Source organism: Cotesia typhae, unplaced genomic scaffold, assembly GCF_013202065.1.
Source record: "Cotesia typhae breed Kobodo isofemale line unplaced genomic scaffold, CoteBio_Ctyphae contig_65, whole genome shotgun sequence".
Taxonomy (NCBI): Eukaryota; Metazoa; Arthropoda; class Insecta; order Hymenoptera; family Braconidae; genus Cotesia; species Cotesia typhae.
In genome coordinates this window covers 976,140-998,979 of record NW_027423762.1, presented here as the reverse complement: position 1 = coordinate 998,979, position 22,840 = coordinate 976,140, and the positions used below count along the sequence as shown (strand labels likewise).

Below are 22,840 nucleotides of genomic sequence, written 5' to 3'. Positions count from 1 at the left end.
ATATTTTTCTTTCCGTGTAAACTTTTTTCACTTTCCGTTAAGAAAATTGAAAATTTTCAAAAATCGGGAAGTTATTGGTTTCACCCCGTTTTTCGAAAATCGAGTTCTCATCAGATCTTGACGTTTTGAAGTCCTAGGAAGCTTTCCCGAATGTTTTCGCGATGATGTCCGTATGTCGGTATGTATGTATGTATGTATGTATGTACGAGTGTGTGTGTACTCGCGCGCGCGTGTGTGTGTGTGCGTGTGTGTGTGACTATGTGACTCGCTTATAACTTTTGAACGACTTAACCGATCGGAACGAACTAAACGGCGTTCTGTAGAGTTCCCTCAAACTTAGATTTCCTGAGAATTTGAACCGATTCGGACCAATAGATTTTAAGAAATCCTGAAAAATCTAAAAAAAAATAAGAAAAAAATTATTTTTGAAAGTGGTTTTTTTGGAATATCTTTTAAACGGCTCGATCAATCAACTTCAAAAACTAATTCGCCCTTGAGCTTAATAAACCACGCCGATCGTTGCCAATCTGGTCAAAATCGGCTGATTCATTCGTGAGTTATTGTTGACGAAAAAAATCGACAAAATGTGTTTTTTTCGGATTACACCAAAATTTCTGGTCTAATCAATTTGTGTTTGAAAGTTTATCATAGAACTTGAAAATCTGCGTCGAATGCCGCTAACCGCGTGAAAATCGGTTCATTCATTCAAAAGTTATTGCGGTTTGAAAATTAAAAAAATAGTGATTTATGAAACTTCTATCAAACTTTTGAGCTCGGAGAGCTCAAAACTACACGAAAATTAGATTTTTGAGTTTGAAGAGCTCAAAAACATAATAAGTGCAATTTCGAGCTCTTAATTACGAAAGTAGCGGGAAGTTGCAGGGATGGCCTTCAGGGTCAACCGTTTTCCTAATTTTTTTCAAAATGGTATACTTAGTTCAAGATTTTTTTTCTTGAATGAAGTTAACTTTTTTATCAGTGAAGTCAATTAATCATATTCATGAAAAAAAGTGTACGATAGCTGTATAATATATGATAAATGTATCGAAAATTTTATTTCTTTTTCAAATATCAAAAATAGTTTTGATTGAATATTCCAAAAAATAAATTATTATATTTTCAAGCCAATAAATGTTTTAGTGTAATTAATCTTGATAATCTCATTCAATTATAAATGATCATTAAAGATAAATCAATATATTAATCTGGTGGTTGTTTAAATAAGTATATTATTCGATCGTTTAACTTTTGTGCTGGTCGATAATTATGGAAGTCTTCATGTTTAAAGTTTATACATCTGAATGTTTTCATCTAAAAGAAAAAAAATTTATTAATTGTATTAATATTTACGTTTAACTTTGATCATTATTAATGATTTTTATCATTAAATTTGTTTAAATTACTTGATATTTAGAAACATCCAAAACAGAGACTGGAAATATCCAGGTTACAGCTTCCGTACAAGGTGGAGTAGTCAATGAGCCATAATAACTGGCATATTTAGGTGCAGTAAAAACTCCGTCAAAGTTGGAAAGAGCAAATGGTTCTAAGTTTACTTCGGTATGTGGACTTACTAAATTAGATGCATTCTTCAGGACATCTGTTATCCCCTCCGACCCGTCTGGTTGGATCTTTTTAAAAAAAAAAAAAAAAAAAAAAAAAAACCAAGTATTGCTTATTGTTGTTGTAAACACAATGTATCAAACATTTGACCAACTAAAGTTAGTATCAAAGATGTTTGTTTTTCAATCAACAAGGTTATCCTCCATTTCGAAATTAAAATAGTATACATACTTTGGGCAGAAAATACGAAAGCCTAAGATCACATTTGTCGACCTTAACTTCGCCTCGGCCAACAATTATATGTGATCTGAGACATTTCTTTTTTTTCTGCTCTAGGTAAGTAATGTACTAATTCTTCTTTGATCAGTGAAAAATGCTAAATAATTTAAAAATCATAAAGCTTGTCAGTCGGAAATTCTAAAATTAGTCTCCAAACTCCGTTAATTGTGTTATTTTTTCATGATACCTCTTAAAAATATACTGACTAATATTATCGTAAATATGTTATTACATCAAAGAATACTCCAATAACAGAAATCCCATCGGTATGATTCAGCGCATTATTGAAAGAATCATAATCTTTTTTGTAATGGACCAAATGCATTTCCAGTGGAAAACTATAATATTGATAAAGTAAATTGATAAATGTGAAAAACAAAAATAATAACCATTGATACTAAATTCAAACAAACCTTTTACCGTGAATTGTATGCTCACTTCCTTCTTGATTATTAATACCCCAATGAAAATGTAATTGATGAAATATGTATTGACTTTGGAGTGGTCCCCCAGAAATAAAAGGTATTTCGTTATCCGGCCATTGACCTCGTAATTCCACTAAAATTATAAAGCAAAGCTATCTAAAATAAAAAAAAATTGAACTAAACTATAAGGATAATTTTTTTGAATTTGTTTTTACGTGTGTGTCCGTTATTAACAATAATCATTTTTTTGGGTACATTATCGTAGTGATGAAATTGAAGTTTCTGTGGATCAACAACTTCCCGAAATTTTTTGAAATCTAAATTAACAGGTGACTGGTTACTCCCACCGCAGGACGGAAATTTATCTTTCCACTTATCAGGAGCTTTATAATCGAATTCAAGCTGTCGGGGCTTTGAATCTAACTCTCCAATCGCACCAACAATCACGAAGTACAAATCAATAAGATTAATAGTTTGATTATTAAAAGAAAAACGGCAATAAAATAAATGTAAATTTAAATATTTAAAATATACCTGTAGCTGTTGTAAGTGATTGAGTAAGTAATAACGCAAAAATATTTATTGAAAGAAACATTATTTCTTCAGTTGAAAATTCGTTAATTTTAATTCATTATTCAATGGTCATGATAGTAATAGTAATAATTAACTCATTTTATTTAAATATTCTAAACTTCGTAGTAGAACTTACAGCGTTCACCAGTTTATCACTCCGCAATGCTTTGGTATAACTGCAATCGACAAAATACATAAAGATATATATCTAACATCAATTTATAATTAAAGCGATATTAAATTGACCTGTCAGTCGTAAAAGTTATTGGATTTCGCACGAGCATAGTTTTTTTAATTCGTTATACTGCAAATGATCGTTTTTATGAATCGATATTGTTTTTATTAGGAACTTATTTTTTTTTTCATATCAATTATATTCAAATCATGCAATTAACTCAACAAATATTAACGATTTATATAATATGTATTATGTAGTAAATTATTAATTATTTCAAAAATATGATTATACTATATAAATAAATAATACTAAATTATTTATTATTTTAATATGTGCCGTAGTGTAATAAAACAAAAAAAAAGGTTAAGGAAGTCGTTACGTCATAAAGTCGTAGGTCATACCCATTATGAAGGAATTTTGCAGGCGAGGTTCGTACCATATTAAGACCCTTACCAATGTCTGATTATAGTAAACTTACAATGGTTATTAACCTTTGCATCACGGCCAAGAAAGTATAAAAAGCTATCGTGGCAGATGTTATTAATAAGCGGGTAGACATACTACCTTGATGATTGTCCCTCGAGATCCAACGTTCATTTCATATCCACTTTATAGCCATTGCGTGTCTTCTTGTTAGCTATGAATTGTCGTATGCTAGATCAACTTACATAAAATTATAGGGTACTATGTGATAAAACTGACAGTTTGTTTGGTTATTAACAGTTAAATTGTAAACGCATTACAATTGTTTAAATAGATATATGGTATAAAAATACACTTGTAAAATCAATATTTTCACGAGTGTAAAATTATTAAAATGATCACTTAAACTTTGAAAATAATAATTTCGTCGGAATGTAAAATGTTAATAAAATTACAGTAAACAAACAAAAAATAAAAAAAAATGAAGTAGCGACAACTTCAAGGGTTACAACTGTGATGATTTGTTTTCAATTTGTACATTTAGATCTTAGGACCAGTTTTCTCGACTAATGATTAAAATTAAAATATTATTGATTTAAAAACTGGTCCTTATTATACGTCAGTATGATCAATTAAATTCCATACTTTAATAATTTATTAACTTATTATATGAAATACAACAGTTAAAATTGAAGAACGTGTTCAAAAGTTTCAGTAAATTAAAAATTTTCAATTGATCGTTTTTTTGAGATAACGTTTAAATTATTCGATCCATCGACTCAAGATATCATGAAGAATTTCATAAATTAAAAAATTGCTTCGAATGCTGCCTAACGAATCAAAATCAAACGACACATTCAAAAATTATAGCCATTTAAAAATCTGTATTTTTTACGAACTTTTCGAGCTCAAAAATTCAAATTATATGTATATTTTCGAGCTTTGCATTCGAAAAAATTATGACGACGGTTGACCCTAAAAGCCATTCCGGCAACTTCCCGCTCATTTTGTGCAAATGCTCAAAATAACACATTAAGGTTTTTAGTTCGTCGAACTTAAAAATATGATTTTTATGTAATTTTGAGCTCTTCGAGCTCAAAACTCTCATAGCAGTTTAATACAACACATTTTTTTGAATTTTCAAACTACAATAACTTTTGAATGAATGAACCAATTTTCACGCGGTTGACAACATTCGACGCAGTTTTTTAAGCCTCATAGAGAATCTTTGAGTATGAATTGATCGAACGAGGAATTTCGGAGTGGTTCCGGAAAAATACTTTTTTCGATTTTCTTTCGATAACGATAACTCATAAAAAAATCAACCGATTTTGACCGGGCTGGCGGCAATCGACGTGGTCTTTTGACGTTAAGAGCTGATTAGTTTTTGGAATCGATCGATTTAGCTATTTAAAAGTTATTCCAAAAAAACCACATTTGAAAAAAATTTTTTTTGTAGTTTTTTTGAGATTTCTCAAAATCTACGGGTCCGAATCGGTCCAACGTGTATTCAAAATCTAAGTTTGGTCAAACCCTTTCGAATAGCGTTAACTGCAATGAAATCGGTCAAGCCGTTCAAAAGTTATAAGAGGGTCACACACACACACACACACACACACACACACACACACACACACACACACACACACACACACACAGCATCGCGGGAGTAGTCAGGGAAGCTTCCTGAGACCTTAAAACGTCGAGATCTGATGAAAAACGGGGTAAACAATAACTTTCCGATTTTTAAAAATTTTCATTTTTCTTAGCGGGAAGTTAAAAAATCTGGAAGATTAAGGAACGGCTAGGAACGACCGATTTATAGATTTTAAACCATCTTCATGATTCGAGAAATTGAAACAATTTTTTTTTATTGCACAATATTAAATATTGATCATTAACAATAAAAAATTTACAGTTCATTAGAAAATTATGTAAACAGCTAAAGGTTGTCAATTTCTTTAATTATTAAAATTTGGTGGATTTATTCGATCTATTGTAAAATATTTCTCTAAATTTTGTGATTTTAGTTTTGAGAGATCTAAGAGTATTTCAAATACAATCGTGGATATTAATTTAATTCGGATCTTCTACTATAAGTATGTTTTACAATCTACTAAAAAATAGCCGTTTGAAAACTCAAAATTTTTAAAACTGAAAATGATGCCGTTTATAAAATGAAGCGATCATTAAAAAAGATAATACTGATAAATAATGATTAATAAGAATATGATGCAAAATGTAAACTTGTATCAACCTTAAAATGTTATAAAATGAAATTTAGCCAACCAAAAAAAAGATAAACGTCAATAAACTCAATAGTAAAGCGAGCCAATTTGAAAAATTGTCATTCATAAAATAATACATTTTTAAATACGGCTAAGTAAAAAAAAAGTTGGCATCCGAGATGGGTCCTCTGAGCCATAAGGGCGTATAAAAAAAATGTTTGTTTTTGGGAAAATTTCTCCATAGTAAAAATTTTTTTTGGACTTAGAAAAAAAAATAGGATCAACAGATTCGGTAGAATCTGGCGCCAAGTTCCGTTTTCAAGCCAGACTACCGAGTGTGTATATACCGTAAGCAGAATCGTTTTTTGAGGTTACAAGTTTTTTTTCAAATTTAATTTGATTTTTTTTTTATATGATATTTTATAATAGTAGTTCATGCTTTTTATTACGCGTATTACTTGATTATTAACAATTATCTTTATAATTTTTATTTAAAATTATTAAAAATAATCAGCACAAACTATAGCGACCCAGATTTTTAGATTTTAACTTTTTTCTTATGTAAAAAGCGGACGGCCAGAGACTAAATAATATAACGATGCATGCTAATCTTATGATAGATGGAAAACTACAGTGAAAAAAGATATTTGACAGCTTGCAATTACACACGCCAGGCGGCGCAAGAATAACTTTTACATGAACTATAGCTTAAAGGGGATAGTTTGCCACCGGAAATGTATTAAATTAAAATTGTCAATTTTTATTATAATTACAAAAAAACTGAAATCGAACAAAAACAGTTTCACTGTAAAAAAATCGTGCCAAGTCCACGTTCATAAGACTATTAAGAAAAAAAAATTTTATTTCTTTACAAAAGATATAAAATAAAAATTAAAAAATCCAAGTAACCGATATGGTTGTATATGATTTTCGAAAATTAAAAAAATTTTTGTAAATTTAAAAATTAAAAGAAACAATTTTGGAACGTACTTGGTGTGCGTTATTGTGTACTTGAATTTTTTTAAGTGCACTAGTAGATACAATTTAGGAATTTCATAAAAAGTGAAATATTTCGTAACTACGCACACTAAATACGTTCCAAAATTGTTTCTTTTAATTTTTAAATTTACAAAAATTTTTTTTTAATTTTCGAAAATCATATACAACCATATCGGTTACTTGGATTTTTTAATTTTTTATTTTATATCTTTTTGTAAAGAAATAAAATTTTTTTTTTCTTAATAGTCTTATGAACGTGGACTTGGCATGATTTTTTTACAGTGAAACTGTTTTTGTTCGGATTTTTATTATACTCGCTTTATTATGCTCGCTTTACTATTGAGAATATTAATGTTTATCTTTTTTTTTTGGTTGGCCGAATTTTATTTTATAACATTTTAAGGTTGATACAAGTTTACATTTTGCATCATATTTTTATTAATTATTATTCAGTATTATCTTTTGTAATGATTGCTTCATTTTATAAACGGCATCATTTTCAGTTTTAAAATTTTGAGTTTACAAACGTTCAACTTTACAAACGGCTATTTTCTAGTAAATTGCAAAACATACTTAAATTAATATCCACAATTGTATATTATCTTAATAGTTTTGTCAAAAAATCTTGTTTTAGACATTTTTCATTGTAAATAGTGTATATTTGTAATTAATAAATCTTTGCTTGTTAAGTTTTCACTCATTTACTTTTCTTGCTGATTTTTAATGACTTAATTGATACTTTAAAATTTCTTATTTATAGTCGTAAAATCATCATTTAATTTTTACAAATAGACGAATAAAATGAATAATCAATATAGTCTTGGAAAAATCAAATGTATTGATAGTGTAATTTATCACAGTTGGTATCCACGACAACAACGTACCAATTAAACTGTCTACGATGGACTATCGTATTTTAAAGTTTTATGATTCTGATACGCCCATGCAAAATTCTTCAGTCGTTCTTCGATCTTTTTGAAATGATTTATTGATCTCCTTGAAGCATACTTATAAGTACACTGCTAAAGCCATCTAAAATTAGAAAATATTTATCGTAAATAATAATATAAAAAGGGACAATAAATCTTTTAACGTGTTGTAAAAATTGCAGATGAACACATTGTATACCTTTACATTTGCAGTGAAAATTATTTGGTTAATAAAAAAAGCTATTTTCGTGGGCTCCAAATTTTTTTATAATTAGATTGTGTGATTTAATCAATAGCATGTGATTACATTGTATAAACTTATATTATATATTAACTTATCGGTCATACGGCGTAAGAGTTAGGTCTGGCAATCGCACTCTCTTAAAATGAATCAGTGGAATTTCACTGTTTGACAGTTATACCACACCAAGTGGTATACTTATAACTGTGAAATAGTGAATATACCACTAATTTCTAGTGATTTTTACTGTTTCAGATTTAGAGAGCACGGCTCAAGTTTGAAGTTCGGTTAGGGAAAATGCGATTTTCACTTTATTTCTGTAATTAGCGAAAGTTAGGTCTAAATTAAGAGTTGTCGTCTAAACTTACGTAAGCTCTACATCAAAATTTAAATAAATTAATGACAATTGAAAAATTCCTTTTTTATAATTTCAACTAAAAACTACTCATTTTATACAAAATAATTTAACCGTTTCGTAGAATTTTACTATTTTATTTCAGAGAATTCAATTTATTCGAAATCAGATTCTTAATACTGATTTGCTTTAACATTAAACAATTAAATTCTAAATATATTTTATAATCTACTTCTTTCAGGAAATTCTATAGTGGTGAATAAGCCTGGGCTTGCTTCCGCTTAAAAATTTGGGCCAGTCTTGGCAACCAAGCTTGGCACCCTGTTATCATTCCAGACTTCTATCAAAGCTGGGCCAAAGCGGGTTTACAAATCTGGTCCAGAATTGTACATAGTTGGGTCAAGCATGGGCCCGCCATACTTTCCTACATAGGATATTATATTCCTGTAAATTACATCTGAAAGCTCATTTGATAAGCTTTTATTTGCATACTTATTTATTTTTCCAAATTAAATAGTTTGGGAATGACAGCAATTCAAAATTTTTTTAATTCGCAAAATTTTCACTTTTTCTGAATTTCCGTGCAATAACAATTGAACATGATATCCTATCAAATTTTTGTAAATTATATTTGAAAGCTTATTAAGCAAGCTTCAATTTGCATACTTCTTTAAATTAAATAGCTTACGAATCGCATAAATTTAAATTCTTCATTGGAAGTCTCGTAAGTGAAGTTGAAATCTGTTTAGCTTTAAGTGCGACGAATTTTCTGTTAACTAAAATTTTCTCCGTGACATCAATTTTTTATAGAAAGTTAATTGTTCATGGTTTTATGAATTTCATTGAAATAAGTAACTAAATTTCTTTTCCACATCTCAAGTGCTTGGAAAATTCGTTCATTTTAATCTGTCACATTTCCGCGATTCCGCAATAAAAGAATTCATCGGTTATGTGATCTGCAAAAATAAAATGAATGTAAAATCCTTAGTCCACTGACAGGATAGCTGTAAAGCTGTACATGTAAAGTTAAGTTTTGGAATCCTTACAGCGACTTTTTCTCCGCTGCCAAAAAGAAGATTGTTGTACGGAAATACACGAATATCTCCACATACACGATGATCTCCACCAAATTTTGAGTCTGTAGAAGTCACAGGTTGGAAATTAAAATTTTAGATTTTAACAACCACCCCCGCAATTCCTGTTGGAAGTAGACTTTACTGAAATCTATTTTAAGATGATCTTTACATGAATAATAAAATATTCCTACCATATTTAAAATTGTTAGAAGCTATATTTCGAAATAAACATTTTTTACTGTTAACACCTACCCCTGCGAACCTTTAGTCCACTGACTTTACTCTTAATTATAATTATTATAATTATCATAATTATTATTATGACAAATTATTTTATAATTAATTAAATTTCAACGTTACTCAACGTTGAGAACATTTTAAATTGCAGTGGATGAAAACTACTGTGCCCGGGCTTGCGCGCGCTACCACCTCAGTTTCCATAGTTTTTTTTACCGACCGTGTGATAAAACGTAAGCAAATAATTTTTTTTTATTCCATTAATGTTTTACGCGAATATAATAAACTGCAGGGGGTTCATTTTTATTTATTCAGATTCAGAATTTTTCGCCCTTTAATTCAGTTATAATATTAATAGGGCTTTACGTTAATATAAATATGATATTTGAAGAAAATATACCGTGTCTCAGCGACCCGAGTGTTATTTTTTTATTTATTTAAAAGACCCGGGGGAGTTTCAGCTTTCTAATTATTATTTTCGTAATCTACAAATTTTTTTGCATAAAATGAAACAATAAAATTCCCTTAGCAAATTACTTCCCACATCAGTTAAGAGTAAAGTCAGTGGACTACTTGTTGGAGGTGATTCGTTGTGAAATCCGCTCTTAGATCTTTTTTTTTTCTATTACATATAGAAGACTCTCACTAAATTTGGAGTCCATAGGAGCTATAGCTTGGAAATTGAAAATTTTCATTGTTAACCCCGCGATCTTCTTTGGGGTGAGATATCGTAAGATTCGTTCATAAATCATTTTTACATTACTTATTAAAAATTCCTACCAAATTTGGAGTCTGTAATAACTATAGCTGGAAAATTGAAAATTTTAATTGTTAATACCCACCCCGTAACCCCCTGTGGAGTTGAGATATCATAAAATTCGGTTATAGATTATTTTTATATTTCTTACAGTAGATTCCTACCAAATTTGGAGTCAATAGGAGCTACAGTTTAAAAACGGGAATTTTTCATTGTTAATACTCACCCCTGCAAACTCTTTTGGGGGAGGAATTTCTTAAAATCCTTTCTTAGCTGACCTCTATAAGATAAGGCCCAATATGAGGTTACAGTTTGTTTTTTATTATAATTATGATTATTATCAATTCGAACATTTCACGCATGGTAATGTTGATCACATGCTATAGTAGATATATAATTCAAAACAAAGTAAACATCATTTGCTACATTGTAAGTTTTATAAATTTTTCCAAATTGAGGTCCTACATTTTCAATTAAGGAGCTAGGAAAATTAAGGTGCAATGTCAAGATATCAAAATACATAGAAATCGTACTTGAATTGAAGCAAAAAAATTTTTTTTATCATAGAAATTACACTTTTTTCGCAATATTCGCAATTGCGCAATTTTCACGAATTTTGTGCAACTTTCTTACATTTAAAACGGCTTATGGTCGAAATAAACTCTGCATTAGTATTCAGTGGATTGAAAAACATGAAAATGATGCTTGGTTTAGTTCAAAAAAATTTTTTATATCACTAAAACTACCGATTCTTAGATTTTTTACAGTTTTCTCGATATTTTAAGGGTATATGGGTCAAACTGACCTCGAATTCCGATTCAGTAGGTCGAAAGACGTACCCCTAGGTTGGTCCGACCAAACGCACTTTCCGCTTTTTTTTTGTGTACCGATGAATTCAAAAATATGGTTTTCTACCTTCTTCTTGTTTGATATTATTTACAGATTTTAAAAGTTTGACAATTTTTTATTTTTAAGATCAAATTCCATTTATCAAAATGCACCCAAGTCATTATCAATCGTGTTTAATAAATTATTTATCGTATTTATAACTGCAATTTTCTCAATTTTTTTGGTTTTATGAGACTTTTTTTTAATTTTGAAACATTAATGGGACAAAAAACTATAGTTTAAAATTCAGCGGAACAAAATACATAAAAATCATACTTAATCTGAACTCAAAAAAATTTCTTTCGTCTCGATAATTTCAGTTTTTCATGATTTTTTGCAATTTTTTTTGGTTTTTCGCAATTTTTTCAAATTTTGACGGTCGTACGGGCTAATTAAAGTTCAGATTCAGGTTCAGTGGATTGAATAACATGAAAATCATACTTGATCCAGGTCCACAAAAATTTTATCATCGCTGTGATTGCAGTTTTAGAGCAATTTATTGCCTTTTTTTTGGAGGGGGGGGGGTTTGCAATTTACTCAAGATACTGAGGGTTTACGTCCCAACCTGACTTCAAATTGAAATTCAGCAGGTCAAAATACATGTTTGCCGGTGGGTCCGGTCACATGTACATCCAACATTTTTTTTCTTTGTGTGCCGCTGTTATTAATTATAAGAATTATAAAAAAATATATATTACTTCATAATTACTCTTTAAATTGCTTTATGAAAACTTTGTTATATATCCGCGATAGTATATTCTATAGTAACTATATTTTACTATTAAGTCGCACCAACAGTAGTAATCCTGTTGCTGCAACATGATCGATTTGTTGCAGCTGCAGGAACATCCTGTTGCTGCAACCCCTGTTGAAAAACTCCAATAAGATCCCATCAAAAGCGACAAAAGCCACTTAGAAACCAATAAAATTTATGGGTTTCTAAGTGGCTTTTGTCACTTTTGATGGGATCCTAAACAGGAACATGACTTCCTCCTGTTGCAGCAATAATACATTTTTTTCCGTGCAGGGTTAACCGTTTTCCTAACTTTTTTTCTTTTTAAGTGCACTTTTTCTTATATCTAATGGTATGTAATTAATAGTATGTATATGGTATGGCTTCTCTGTTGAAGCTAAAAATACACTAAATGAGTAAATATTTTTATTAATTTTAAAAAGCTATTAATTTTTACAATTAATTTGAATAGGATAAATTGAATACTTAATCGAAGCAATAAATATTCAAAATAATAATGTAAGAACCTCAACAATCACTCGGTTACAGACTGAACTTAATCTACTGACTCAGTTTGGTATTAATCTGAGTCACAGATTGATAGCAGATTGGCAGCAAAGGTTGAAACGCAATAATTGACCCCTAGCTGTGTTAGATTGACGGTAATCAATCATTATATTCCAACTTTTGCATTACAATTTTGATTTTTGGAGAGGTCTTAGTTAGTTGAGTAGGTTCTGAAAAATAGATTCCGATTTTGATGAATCTTCAATGATTGGGTTATGATCTTCTTATGTAACGAAAAAGTGGTAGATACCCTACCCACAAGCGCCACCAAACGAAATACAATAATAAAGTTTGTTCAATACGATTTTACATTAAGAAATTCAAATTAGAATTACTTAGAAGAAAAATTTTTGTTTTTTGTAAAATTGGTTTTACATCAACATAGAAAAATAATATCTATGTGAAAGGTTATATGCAATCCAATATTTGATTGATGCACTCAACAGAAATTATTCGTATTACTATTAGACAAAAATTTGACGAAAATTTGTAATCAGTTAAAAGCATATTTATTTAAAAAAAAAAAAACCTTCGAATGGATGAATAAATTCTGATGAACTTATAGTATTTATTGCAATTTCCTTTTTTAACCTAAATGATTAACCAGATTTGGAAAATCAATCGGTTAAGAAATCTCAAAGTAATTTTGACAGCACGGTTTCGTATCAAGTTCTTGATAACAATATTTAGTATCGATTAAACAAATACACCGATATTGATGAAACCCAATATTTCAAGCAGTTTTTCAGATAGTGTAGATGATCAGATTTTCAAGTTCATCGGTAGAGTATACTAGACTAAGATTAAAAATAGTTCAAGTGAAACGGAGGCTGGATAACTAACTATACAAATATGACATGTGTCTCAACAGTATTTTGCTTTGTTGCTTATTACTTTTGTTACTTGGTTAGCTTTTATATACCGCAGCCGAGGATTTAGAACCGGAGTCTTGCGGCCCCTCTCAGGTTAACGCACCGTAAAAAGGAGCCCGAACAAGGTACAAGGCGAGGACGTTGTCCTAACCGCCCACGTTACTACATCTCGGACCTGCAAAACCTGAAAGATTCTCTTTTTTTATTTTTCTTTCTTTCTCTTTTTCTGTTTCTGGTGATTTCTAAGAAAAAAAGTGATGGCTTGTAGTTTTCACGTTCTTTATGATTCACACCAACGACCATTGAACGATCATATCAATCAATCTTTATATACATCGAGTGAGATATCGACACTGTTTGAGTTAATGAATTAATCTTTAGTGCTAAGAAATCATGTTCATCGATATCAACATTAATATCACCACGGAACAAGATTCATGTCACATATAAAATTCTAATTGATTATTTGATTAACTATAATGAACATATATAGTAATTTACAAAAAATTTTTAATTGTTATTTTTTTAGCATAAAGATTTTATTATCATAAACATTAAAAGTAAAAATAAAAAATTAGGAAAACGGTTGACCCTGAAGGCCATCCCTGCAACTTCCTGCTACTTTCGTAATTAAGCGCTCGAAATTGCACTTATTATGTTTTTGAGCTCTTCGAGCTCAAAAATACAATTTTCGTGTAGTTTTGAGCTCTCCGAGCTCAACACACACACACACACACACACACACACACACACACACACACACACACACACACACACACACACAGCATCGCGGGAGTAGTCAGGGAAGCTTCCTGAGACCTTAAAACGTCGAGATCTGATGAAAACTCGATTTTGGCAAAACGGGGTGAAAACAATAACTTCCCGATTTTTGAAAATCTTCGATTTTCTTAGCGGGAAGTTAAAAAATCCCTATTTTTTATTTCAGCAGATAGTTAAGAGAACCTGAAACTTCAAGATTGCGAAATCAATTCGATTATTGTGAAGATGAAAAGCAAGTAGGTTAGGATAACATTTTTTTGGAAATTTGTCGACAACAATATACTTCAAGTGATTAAACTGCTCTTAATTCTATTTACGGTATTCAACGAAGTTTTTTAAGAAATATATATATAGCTTATTACTTTTTGGAATCAGTCGGCACTGTGATCTAAAAGTAATTTCAAAAGAACATTTTTAGTAGATTTCATAAAAATCTAACCATTGCATTTGCCCCCATGATGGAACTTTCAAAAAATTTTGTCATATTTTGACTCAGCTCGTCATTTTGATTCAGAAAATTTATATATGAGTTTAACTTTATATATGGGTCATTCTATGCCAAATTGAAACATTTTTAACCCGACCTCCTTCGATTTCACTCAAATTTTTAAATCTTTTTCTACCCCTAAAAAGACATCTTTAGGAATTATTTCAGATTTTCTTACCCAACCCAAAAAACGAATTTTTGAAAAAAACCGCTCTTTTTTGGTTTTTTTTTAAATTGCTAGAACTTTTTTAAAAATTGACCGATTGGGACCACATTAAATAGAAAATTTTTGTTTTTCAATGTAGTTTTTAGAAAAAAATACAAAAAATATTTCATAAGTCCGGATCTATGAAATATTTCGATTTATTTCGAAATAACCGTTATTTTCTTGAAGTCGGACCCCTTAAATTTTTTTTTTACTAATTTTTTCCAACTAATTCTGCAAAAATTCACGCTAGTTTCAACATATCCCAATAATTGCTTCTAATTCTTTTTTTACAAAATAGTTTTTCAAATTTGGCCTATTTTATGTGACTTTATTATGAATTTTTATTGGCTTCCTCGTGAAACTTCTGAAGTTAAAAAATAAAATTTTATTTGAAAATTTCAAGTGGTTATCGTCCGAAAAATTGTGTTTTTTTCTTTCTAAAAAGTAAGAAAAAATCATTTTTCACTTTATGACTATTTTGTTCTCTTGAAACGAAAAATGACAACTTTCAAAATGAAGTAAGCTTGATAATTACCTCTAGCCGATAAAATATCAGTTAAAAGAAAGGCTTCGCAAGCAAAGTTCAATCTGTGAACGAATACTAATACGCAGAGTCGGAAGACTTAGCCGACGTAACAAAAATAGATGGACCAAATGATAAGCTAAGTTTTCAATGAACTGATAACGAGTGATTAATTTATTATCTTTATTCAAAGAAAATCAAATAAACGCATTCGCGTTCGCGGCATTCAACGCAATTTTTAAGCTTCATAATGACCTTTAAGTTTAAATTGATCGAACTAGGAATTTCGGAGTAATTCCGGAAAAACTCTCTTTTTGGTTTTCTTTCGACAACAATAACTCACGAACGAATCCACCAATTCCGATCGGACTGGCGGCGATCAACGTGGTTTTTTGAGTTTAAGAGCTGATTAGTTCATAAAAATTGATCAATATAGCCGTTTAAAAGTTATTCCAAGAAAACCATATTTAAAAAAAATTTTTATTAATTTTTGGGGATTTCTCGAAATCGATCGGTTCAAAAACATGGAATTTAAGCTTAATGGAACTTTTTAAAACGCCACTAGTTTAGTTCCAATCGGTCGAGCCGTTCAAAAGTTATATGTAGTTCACATACAGCCACATACACACACACAGAGACTTTTACGGACCTCAAAACGTTAACATCCGTTGAAAACTCGATTTTTGAAAAATGGGCTAAAATCAATAACTGGCCGAATTTTTCAAAATTTTCAATTGTCCTTAGCGGGAAGTTAAAATCACTTGTTTTTTTTTAATTCAAAAATTTATATTTGTGAAAAAACAAAAAATCCAGTTCTAATAATTTCAGAATCTTTTAAGATCAGTACTATGTATTAAAGAAAAAAAAATGGAGCCCCATTCTTAATTAATGTCAATCATCATTTTGAAGTTAGACATTTTTCAAAATATTTTTTTTTCAAGAGTCCTAAGTGTCCCCTTTTAAACGAAATAAAGGCCATTCCTGTATCTATAATAGCGTTCAAGATATTTGAAAAAATAAAATTAAAAAACTATTTACAAATCTTTTGAAAACAATTTTTTCATTTTTTTTTCCTTTGGCAGAACTTCAAAAAAAAAAACTTCCGAACAAAATTTGTCCAAATCGAAAAAGGTCGATTCCAACTATTGATCAATTTGACATGGAATGACTCTACTACAATACTAATTTTAAATTTAAATGAATGATAATAAAATTGCGTTAATTAAGATAAAAAATTTTACGATCGATGGCATCATTAAAATGATGAAGTGCTTTTATACTAACAGAACAAAAGCCAGTAAAGGAGTAAATGTTGCTTTAAAGTTAATTACGGCTATAAATGTGTATCAAATTTTGTAATAATTTAGAAAGATATTTGTGAAATTATGTCAGAAAACATCTACTGGAACATTTCATAGCAAAATTCCGCTAAAATCAAATTGACAAGGCTCTAAATTACAAGCATTTAATATTTCTGAGCAACAAAATAGTATAAAAGCGATAAAAAGAGCAACTCTAAAAAGAAAGTCAGAATACATACTAGCTGTTCTTGGAATTAGAAGTGGAGATTGAATTTAGCGGGTGTTGATTTTAGTAGGATTTAACTGTATTAACTAGGATGATACAAAATAAAAAATTACCGTTAAAGATTTTGGGATTTCATTATTTGTGCTGGACTTTTTATTCAACTTCAAATTAAGTATGAGTTCACTTGCATTATAGAGATTCTGTAATTGTTCTTCGTGTGTTAACGAAAGAGTGGAAAAAACTTTTGTTAAGATAACCTAAGATATGTTGTGGTAACAAATGAATTTGTTAACATAGGGATAACCAATCACATGTTAAAATAACAAAATTTGTGTTATAACAATTTATTGATATGTTATAATAACAAAACAGTTTTGTTACTATAGTAAAATTTTTTAGTTGATTCGACAAAATACTTTAGTTGGTATAACAAATTTTTTTATTGAAACAAAATTTGTTGGAATAACAAATAAATTTGTAACAGTAAATTTTACAAGAATACATTTGAAAAGCAAAAAATGAGTTTTGTTATTGCAACAAATCACTTTGTAACCAACAAAATCACTTTATTGCAGCAACAAAATTATTTTGTGATAGCAACAAAATGATTTTGTTAGAGCAACAAGTTGATTTTGTGATTTAACAAACTGGTTTGTTAGTACAACTTGAAACATTTTGTCCCTGATTAAGAAATCTAATTTGAAACGATTTAAAATGATTTGAAATGATTTAAAAGCATCGAATTTGAATACTATATAGATATACAATTAACATGAAGGTAATTATTTCAAATCATCTTTCTGAATCAGGGGTTAATGCAACTAATGGATTTGTTACTATAACTATACTTATTTGTTACCACAACATATTTTTCAGTTATCCGATCTTTTGTTATTTTAACAAAATCGTTTTTATGGGTGTACTTGTCTCAAGAGTTTATGTGTCCTTGATCACCAATGAAAAAGTTGTAGTGATACGGAGCTATTGGTAGTGATAAAAAATAGGTTAGTAAAGAGATAGCTGAGTCGATGGGATTATTTGCATTTTAATTTGCATATTAAAGCATGTCTCGTCGATCAATGGATCGAGACAACGAAATATGATACCACAAACTATGCGCTCGTCGCATTAACGTGAGTTATACGACCGCAAGGTAACCTGATGGCCATGAAATTGTTCTTGGACGGTGATCGTAAAATATTCACTCGTGATTACCTGGGTTGATAGCGTTCCTTGGATTAACCTGTGTTCTTTACTTAATTCGCTATCTTATCTTCTATACTATAATTACGCTTTTGAATCTATGTTTTCAGTAAATCAGTGAACATTGTAAAATTATTGGATGAATTTTTAAATTCCCTTAACTTCAAATTATTTATTTCAATTTAACTTGTAATTTTTTTTATGTGATTTGAGTCACTAGTTAATTATATTTTTAAAGTCAATAAAATAATTGTTATTGTAAGAGAAGTAGATATATTGGTCTTATGTGTGGAACTAACTCTACATCATATGTAGTCAGTAATCATGTTTGAGGTGACATGAATATTCACAATAAGATCTTCTCTTTTACTTATATTAAGTATTTAACGGTATATCCGCAGGTAATCTAACGAACCAAGAAATTACAATTATATCGACAGCTTCGCTTTATCTATACTTTTGCGTACAATGTAAATATTAATGGGTATGTTCATGAATACTCTTCTGTCTTTCTTTCGTTTCATCTTGAAACTGTCTTTTACTTAAGGGGGTATTCTAGTGTAGATGCATGAATTTCGCCCGGTTTTTAAAGCGTTGTACAAAGGAAACAAAAAACATTGTTATCAATTTTTTCATCATTTGTTTATTGATGTTTTATTATTACATAAAAAAATTAATCAAAAAAAAAAATTAAAAATTAAAATTGACAGAGTTATGAGCAGTCAAAGTGGGGGGTCCAAAAAAAAGGGAAAAGAGGGTGTCTCGGCGTGCATGATTCCAACTCTCCTGGTGATCTAAAAAATAAAAAACAAGCGGATTTTTAATTATTATAGATGGCTCTATCGTTAGATAAGTTAAAAAAATTTTTTTTCTAAAAATGGCGATAGTTTGAAAGAAAATGCTTTTTTTTTGCATACCCGAGTCGAAATTTTAAAACTCCAGTTCAACCCAGTAGAGTCTGATTTCTTTGATGTAGACATATGCCGCTCTAATTTAAGAACCTTTTTCAACCTAACACGCCTTATATCAGGGTGAGGAGTATTGAGTTGGGGTTTAGTTCAAATTTTAAGACTTTGTTTGAACCTCATACGCCTAAATTCAAGTCGTAGAAGAGTGAGCTGGGGTTTAGTGAAAATTTTTTTCATGTGGGCTTTCTAGGGTGAAACAGAGATTAAAACTTGATAAATTTTTCAAAATAAATAATGGTAATAAAAATTATTATCATTATTTTTAAAATACATCAATAGCCGAAAGACAAACACAATTAAAAAAATTCAATTATTTCATTGATTTAATTCGTTGATTTTTTCCCAACATTCACCGAGAGGTCCGATTTTGAACTCTCAAGTCCGTCAACATTAGCCTCTTTATAAATTTTTATTAACTACAGTTATATTATTCATGATATAAAAAATTTAAGTACAATAATATAAATTAAGCCATGTAGGAATCCCCAGAGTCGAACGGGGCCAAACCTGCACCAAAACTGGGTAACTCAGTCTCGGCCGTTCCTTTGGTGAAAATAATCACTTGGACCAAGACTGGCTCATCTATCTCTGGCTATTTAATGGTGTGCCAGGCTTGAGTCAAGACTGCATAACTTAGTCTTGATCATTCAATGGAAAATTCAAAGTTAATTAATCATCAAATAGGGGCAGGGGGGCAAAAAGGGCCTATGAAGAAAAAATGTGGAAATCCTTAATGTTTTTCTCTGGTTTTACGTTTTTTTTAGTCCCTTGCCGAGTACTTGACCTTAATTTGCTCTATTTATTGAAAATAAAAAATTGAAAATGTGCACGGAAAAAAGTAAACTGTAAAATTCACTCAGATTCCGGTTAATTTTTATGGTTTCAAACAGTAAAGTGGACATCGGGGTGGCAACTATATAAATATTACAGAATTTAATGTACAAAGTATAAAAGTCCTAATTTATAATTTAATATCGAAAATAAGTGATTAGTAGCTGTCACTATAGTAAATAACGACTCTTTCATCTTAAAAAATTACAGAATCAGCTCTCAACATAAAAAAACCACGTCGATCGCCGCCAGTCTGGTCAAAATCAACTTGTCCTGGCTCAAGTCTGGGCCGCTGTTGAATGGCCGTGGCTGGGGGACTCAGTCTTGACCCAAGCTTGGGTCACCAATAAATGGCCAAGGCTAGGTTAGCCAGTCTTGGCTAAAGCTCGGATAATTATTGACATGGCCGAGGCTGGGTTAACAAGTCTTGGCCTACGCTTGGGGCACCAATGAATGGCCAAGGCTAGGTTAACCAGTCTTGGCCCAAGGTTGGGTGATCATTGGCATGACCGAAGCCGGGTTAAGCAGCCTGGCTCACGCATGGGCCAATACAGGTACGCCGAAGTTAGGTTTCCCAGTACTGGCCTAAGCCTGGCCCTTTTACCAACTCTAGGGGCTTCTTGCATGGGTGGGTCAGTCGTGGCAACTAAGGGAAATAAAATTTAGTATGCTAACTACTTAGGTGGTAGAATAAGATGGTTTAGTAGTCCCAACTTCGAAATATGAAAATTCACCCTAAATTTGTAAAATCTCTCGTAAAATTGAAAACAGGCACAAGCAAAAATTTTACAAACTTGCCATATATTAAATAATTGTTAAGATCTAATAATATTTTGTAATATATTCATAATTGGTAGAAAGGAACTTATTAACAATGGTGTAATGTGTTAGTGTCTTAGCAACAACAAAAAAATATAGAGCTAAATATGTAAGGAGGTTCTGTTGACATATGATTACAGAATAGAGACCCGTTGTCTCACGTCATATGTTGGATGTGTACTTGGCGCGAGACACTATCGGGTCTCCGGATTATATTTTTTCGTTGAGAAGAGTACTTTCTATTTTCAACACCGTGTTACTTCGACATAAGCTTAATGAAATTAATGTTTCTTTTAGCTTGAAAAACAACCTACGGCAAGGTGGACGAGAGACGAAATGCAAGTGTGGCTTGAAAAAAATAACGTTGACTTCAAGCGTGACTCATTTAAAGCTGTACTATTGGCACTCTGTGGAGCAAACAAGAAGCCAATCAAATATGTCATCGATGGGCTTCTGGCTAAGAACACCGACCACACAATCAATCGACTACCACCATACCATTGCTTTTACAACCCGATTGAAATGGTTCAAGAACTGGAGAAACGCCACTTTGATAAAAACGTAGGTCTTGGTCATGACTACTCCGAGGTCAGTATGCTGGACAGTATGGAAAAATTGCGTTGAAAAAGTCGAAAAGAGAGTTTTTGAATACTATGAACGCGAATTTGGCGACAAGCAAAGACTTCCGAACTTTGACGAAATATCCAATGATGAAGACGCAGAATGCGAAGACAGTGATCATCCAGATGACTTGAAGCTGCCTATTGATGCTGACTCTATAAGAAGAGCATTGCTTGCAAATGGCATTACTTATAGTAAGCAGAACCATCATTAAATAATGACCCAGTTACTGAGCAAAAAAAAAACAGAAGATCCCGTAGCACCAACTATGACTTCAGATGAAAATCAATTACTAGCTTACGTTTTGGTATGAATCAATTAATAATTATAATTACCGAAAGAAATAATTTTATAGAACACTCCATGACAATTTAACTTCATATAATGATTGATTTTCAGAATTGGTTAAAAGAACCAGAAGAAACTACGATTTCTAATAAGAGCGGGATTGCACTCCGAGTCTTTGATTTGAAAATATGACTGTCATCTCACTTCCTCAATAATCAGGTATTTTGAGAAATGAAGTATTGTTAGATTTTAAGAGTTAATCTTGTAACAAAAACATTTTTAACTAAACACTACTGTCATTGTTAATCTTTAACTCTAACTTTTACGGATTATTAATTTGTATCTGCTATTAGTTATCCAAAGTAAAGGATCACACTTTTATGCGTTTGATACGCACTTCTACCCGCAAATGTTAAGATCGTACGACAGCGTAAAGAACTACACAAAAAATGTAGATATTTTCTCCAAAAAAAACTGTGTTTATTTCTGTTTACTTAGTGTGTGTAGTTATGAAATATTTCACTTTTTATGAAATTCCTAAATTGTATCTACTAGAACACTTAAAAAAAATTGAAGTACACAATAACGCACACCAAGTACGTTCTAAAATTGTTTCTTTTAATTTTTAAATTTACAAAAATTTTTTTTTAATTTTCGAAAATCATATACAACCATATCGGTTACTTGGATTTTTTAATTTTTTATTTTATATCTTTTTGTAAAGAAATAAAATTTTTTTTTCTTAATAGTCTTATGAACGTGGACTTGGCACGATTTTTTTACAGTGAAACTGTTTTTGTTCGGATTTCAGTTTTTTTTTGTAATTATATTAAAAATTGACAATTTTAATTTAATACATTTCCGGTGGCAAACTATTCCCTTTAAGCTATAGTTCATGTAAAAGTTATTCTTGCGCCGCCTGGCGTGTGTAATTGCAAGCTGTCAAATATCTTTTTTTCACTGTAGTTTCCCATCTATTATAAGATTAGCATGCATCGTTATATTATTTTGTATATCGTTATATTATATCGTTATATTATTATTTAGTCTCTGGCCGTCCGCTTTTTACATAAGAAAAAAGTTAAAATCTAAAAATTTGGGTCGCTATAGTTTGTGCTGATTATTTTTAATAATTTTAAATAGAAATTATAAATATAATTGATAATAATCAAGTAATACGCGTAATAAAAAGCATGAACTACTATTATAAAATATCATATAAAAAAAAAAATCAAATTAAATTTGAAAAAAAACTTGTAACC

General features: G+C 30.4%; 1 protein-coding gene across 1 annotated transcript; it reads right to left on the bottom strand.

Annotated features, from left to right (window-relative positions):
• Window positions 1-1,031: 1,031 nt before the first annotated feature.
• On the bottom strand, window positions 1,032-3,078 carry LOC141532545 (carbonic anhydrase 2-like). Its single transcript, XM_074250932.1, has 6 exons — window positions 2,802-3,078; window positions 2,483-2,686; window positions 2,256-2,400; window positions 2,075-2,180; window positions 1,404-1,631; window positions 1,032-1,311 (listed from the first exon to the last, which is right to left on the bottom strand). The coding sequence occupies exons 1-6, from the start codon at window positions 2,860-2,862 to the stop codon at window positions 1,201-1,203; spliced, it is 855 nt and encodes a 284-aa protein (XP_074107033.1). The 5' UTR covers window positions 2,863-3,078; the 3' UTR covers window positions 1,032-1,200.
• Between the last annotated feature and the right edge of the window lie 19,762 nt (window positions 3,079-22,840).

Excerpts from the sequence above, each read along its gene's own strand:
- LOC141532545 (XM_074250932.1), bottom strand. The coding sequence starts at position 2,862 with ATGTTTCTTTCAATAAATATTTTTGCGTTATTACTTACTCAATCACTT. Across the intron at positions 2,687-2,801 it reads ATCACTTACAACAGCTACAG|ATTCAAAGCCCCGACAGCTT; the intron begins GTATATTTTAAA and ends TTGGAGAGTTAG. Across the intron at positions 1,632-2,074 it reads TTATTGGAGTATTCTTTGAT|ATCCAACCAGACGGGTCGGA; the intron begins GTAATAACATAT and ends TTTTTTAAAAAG.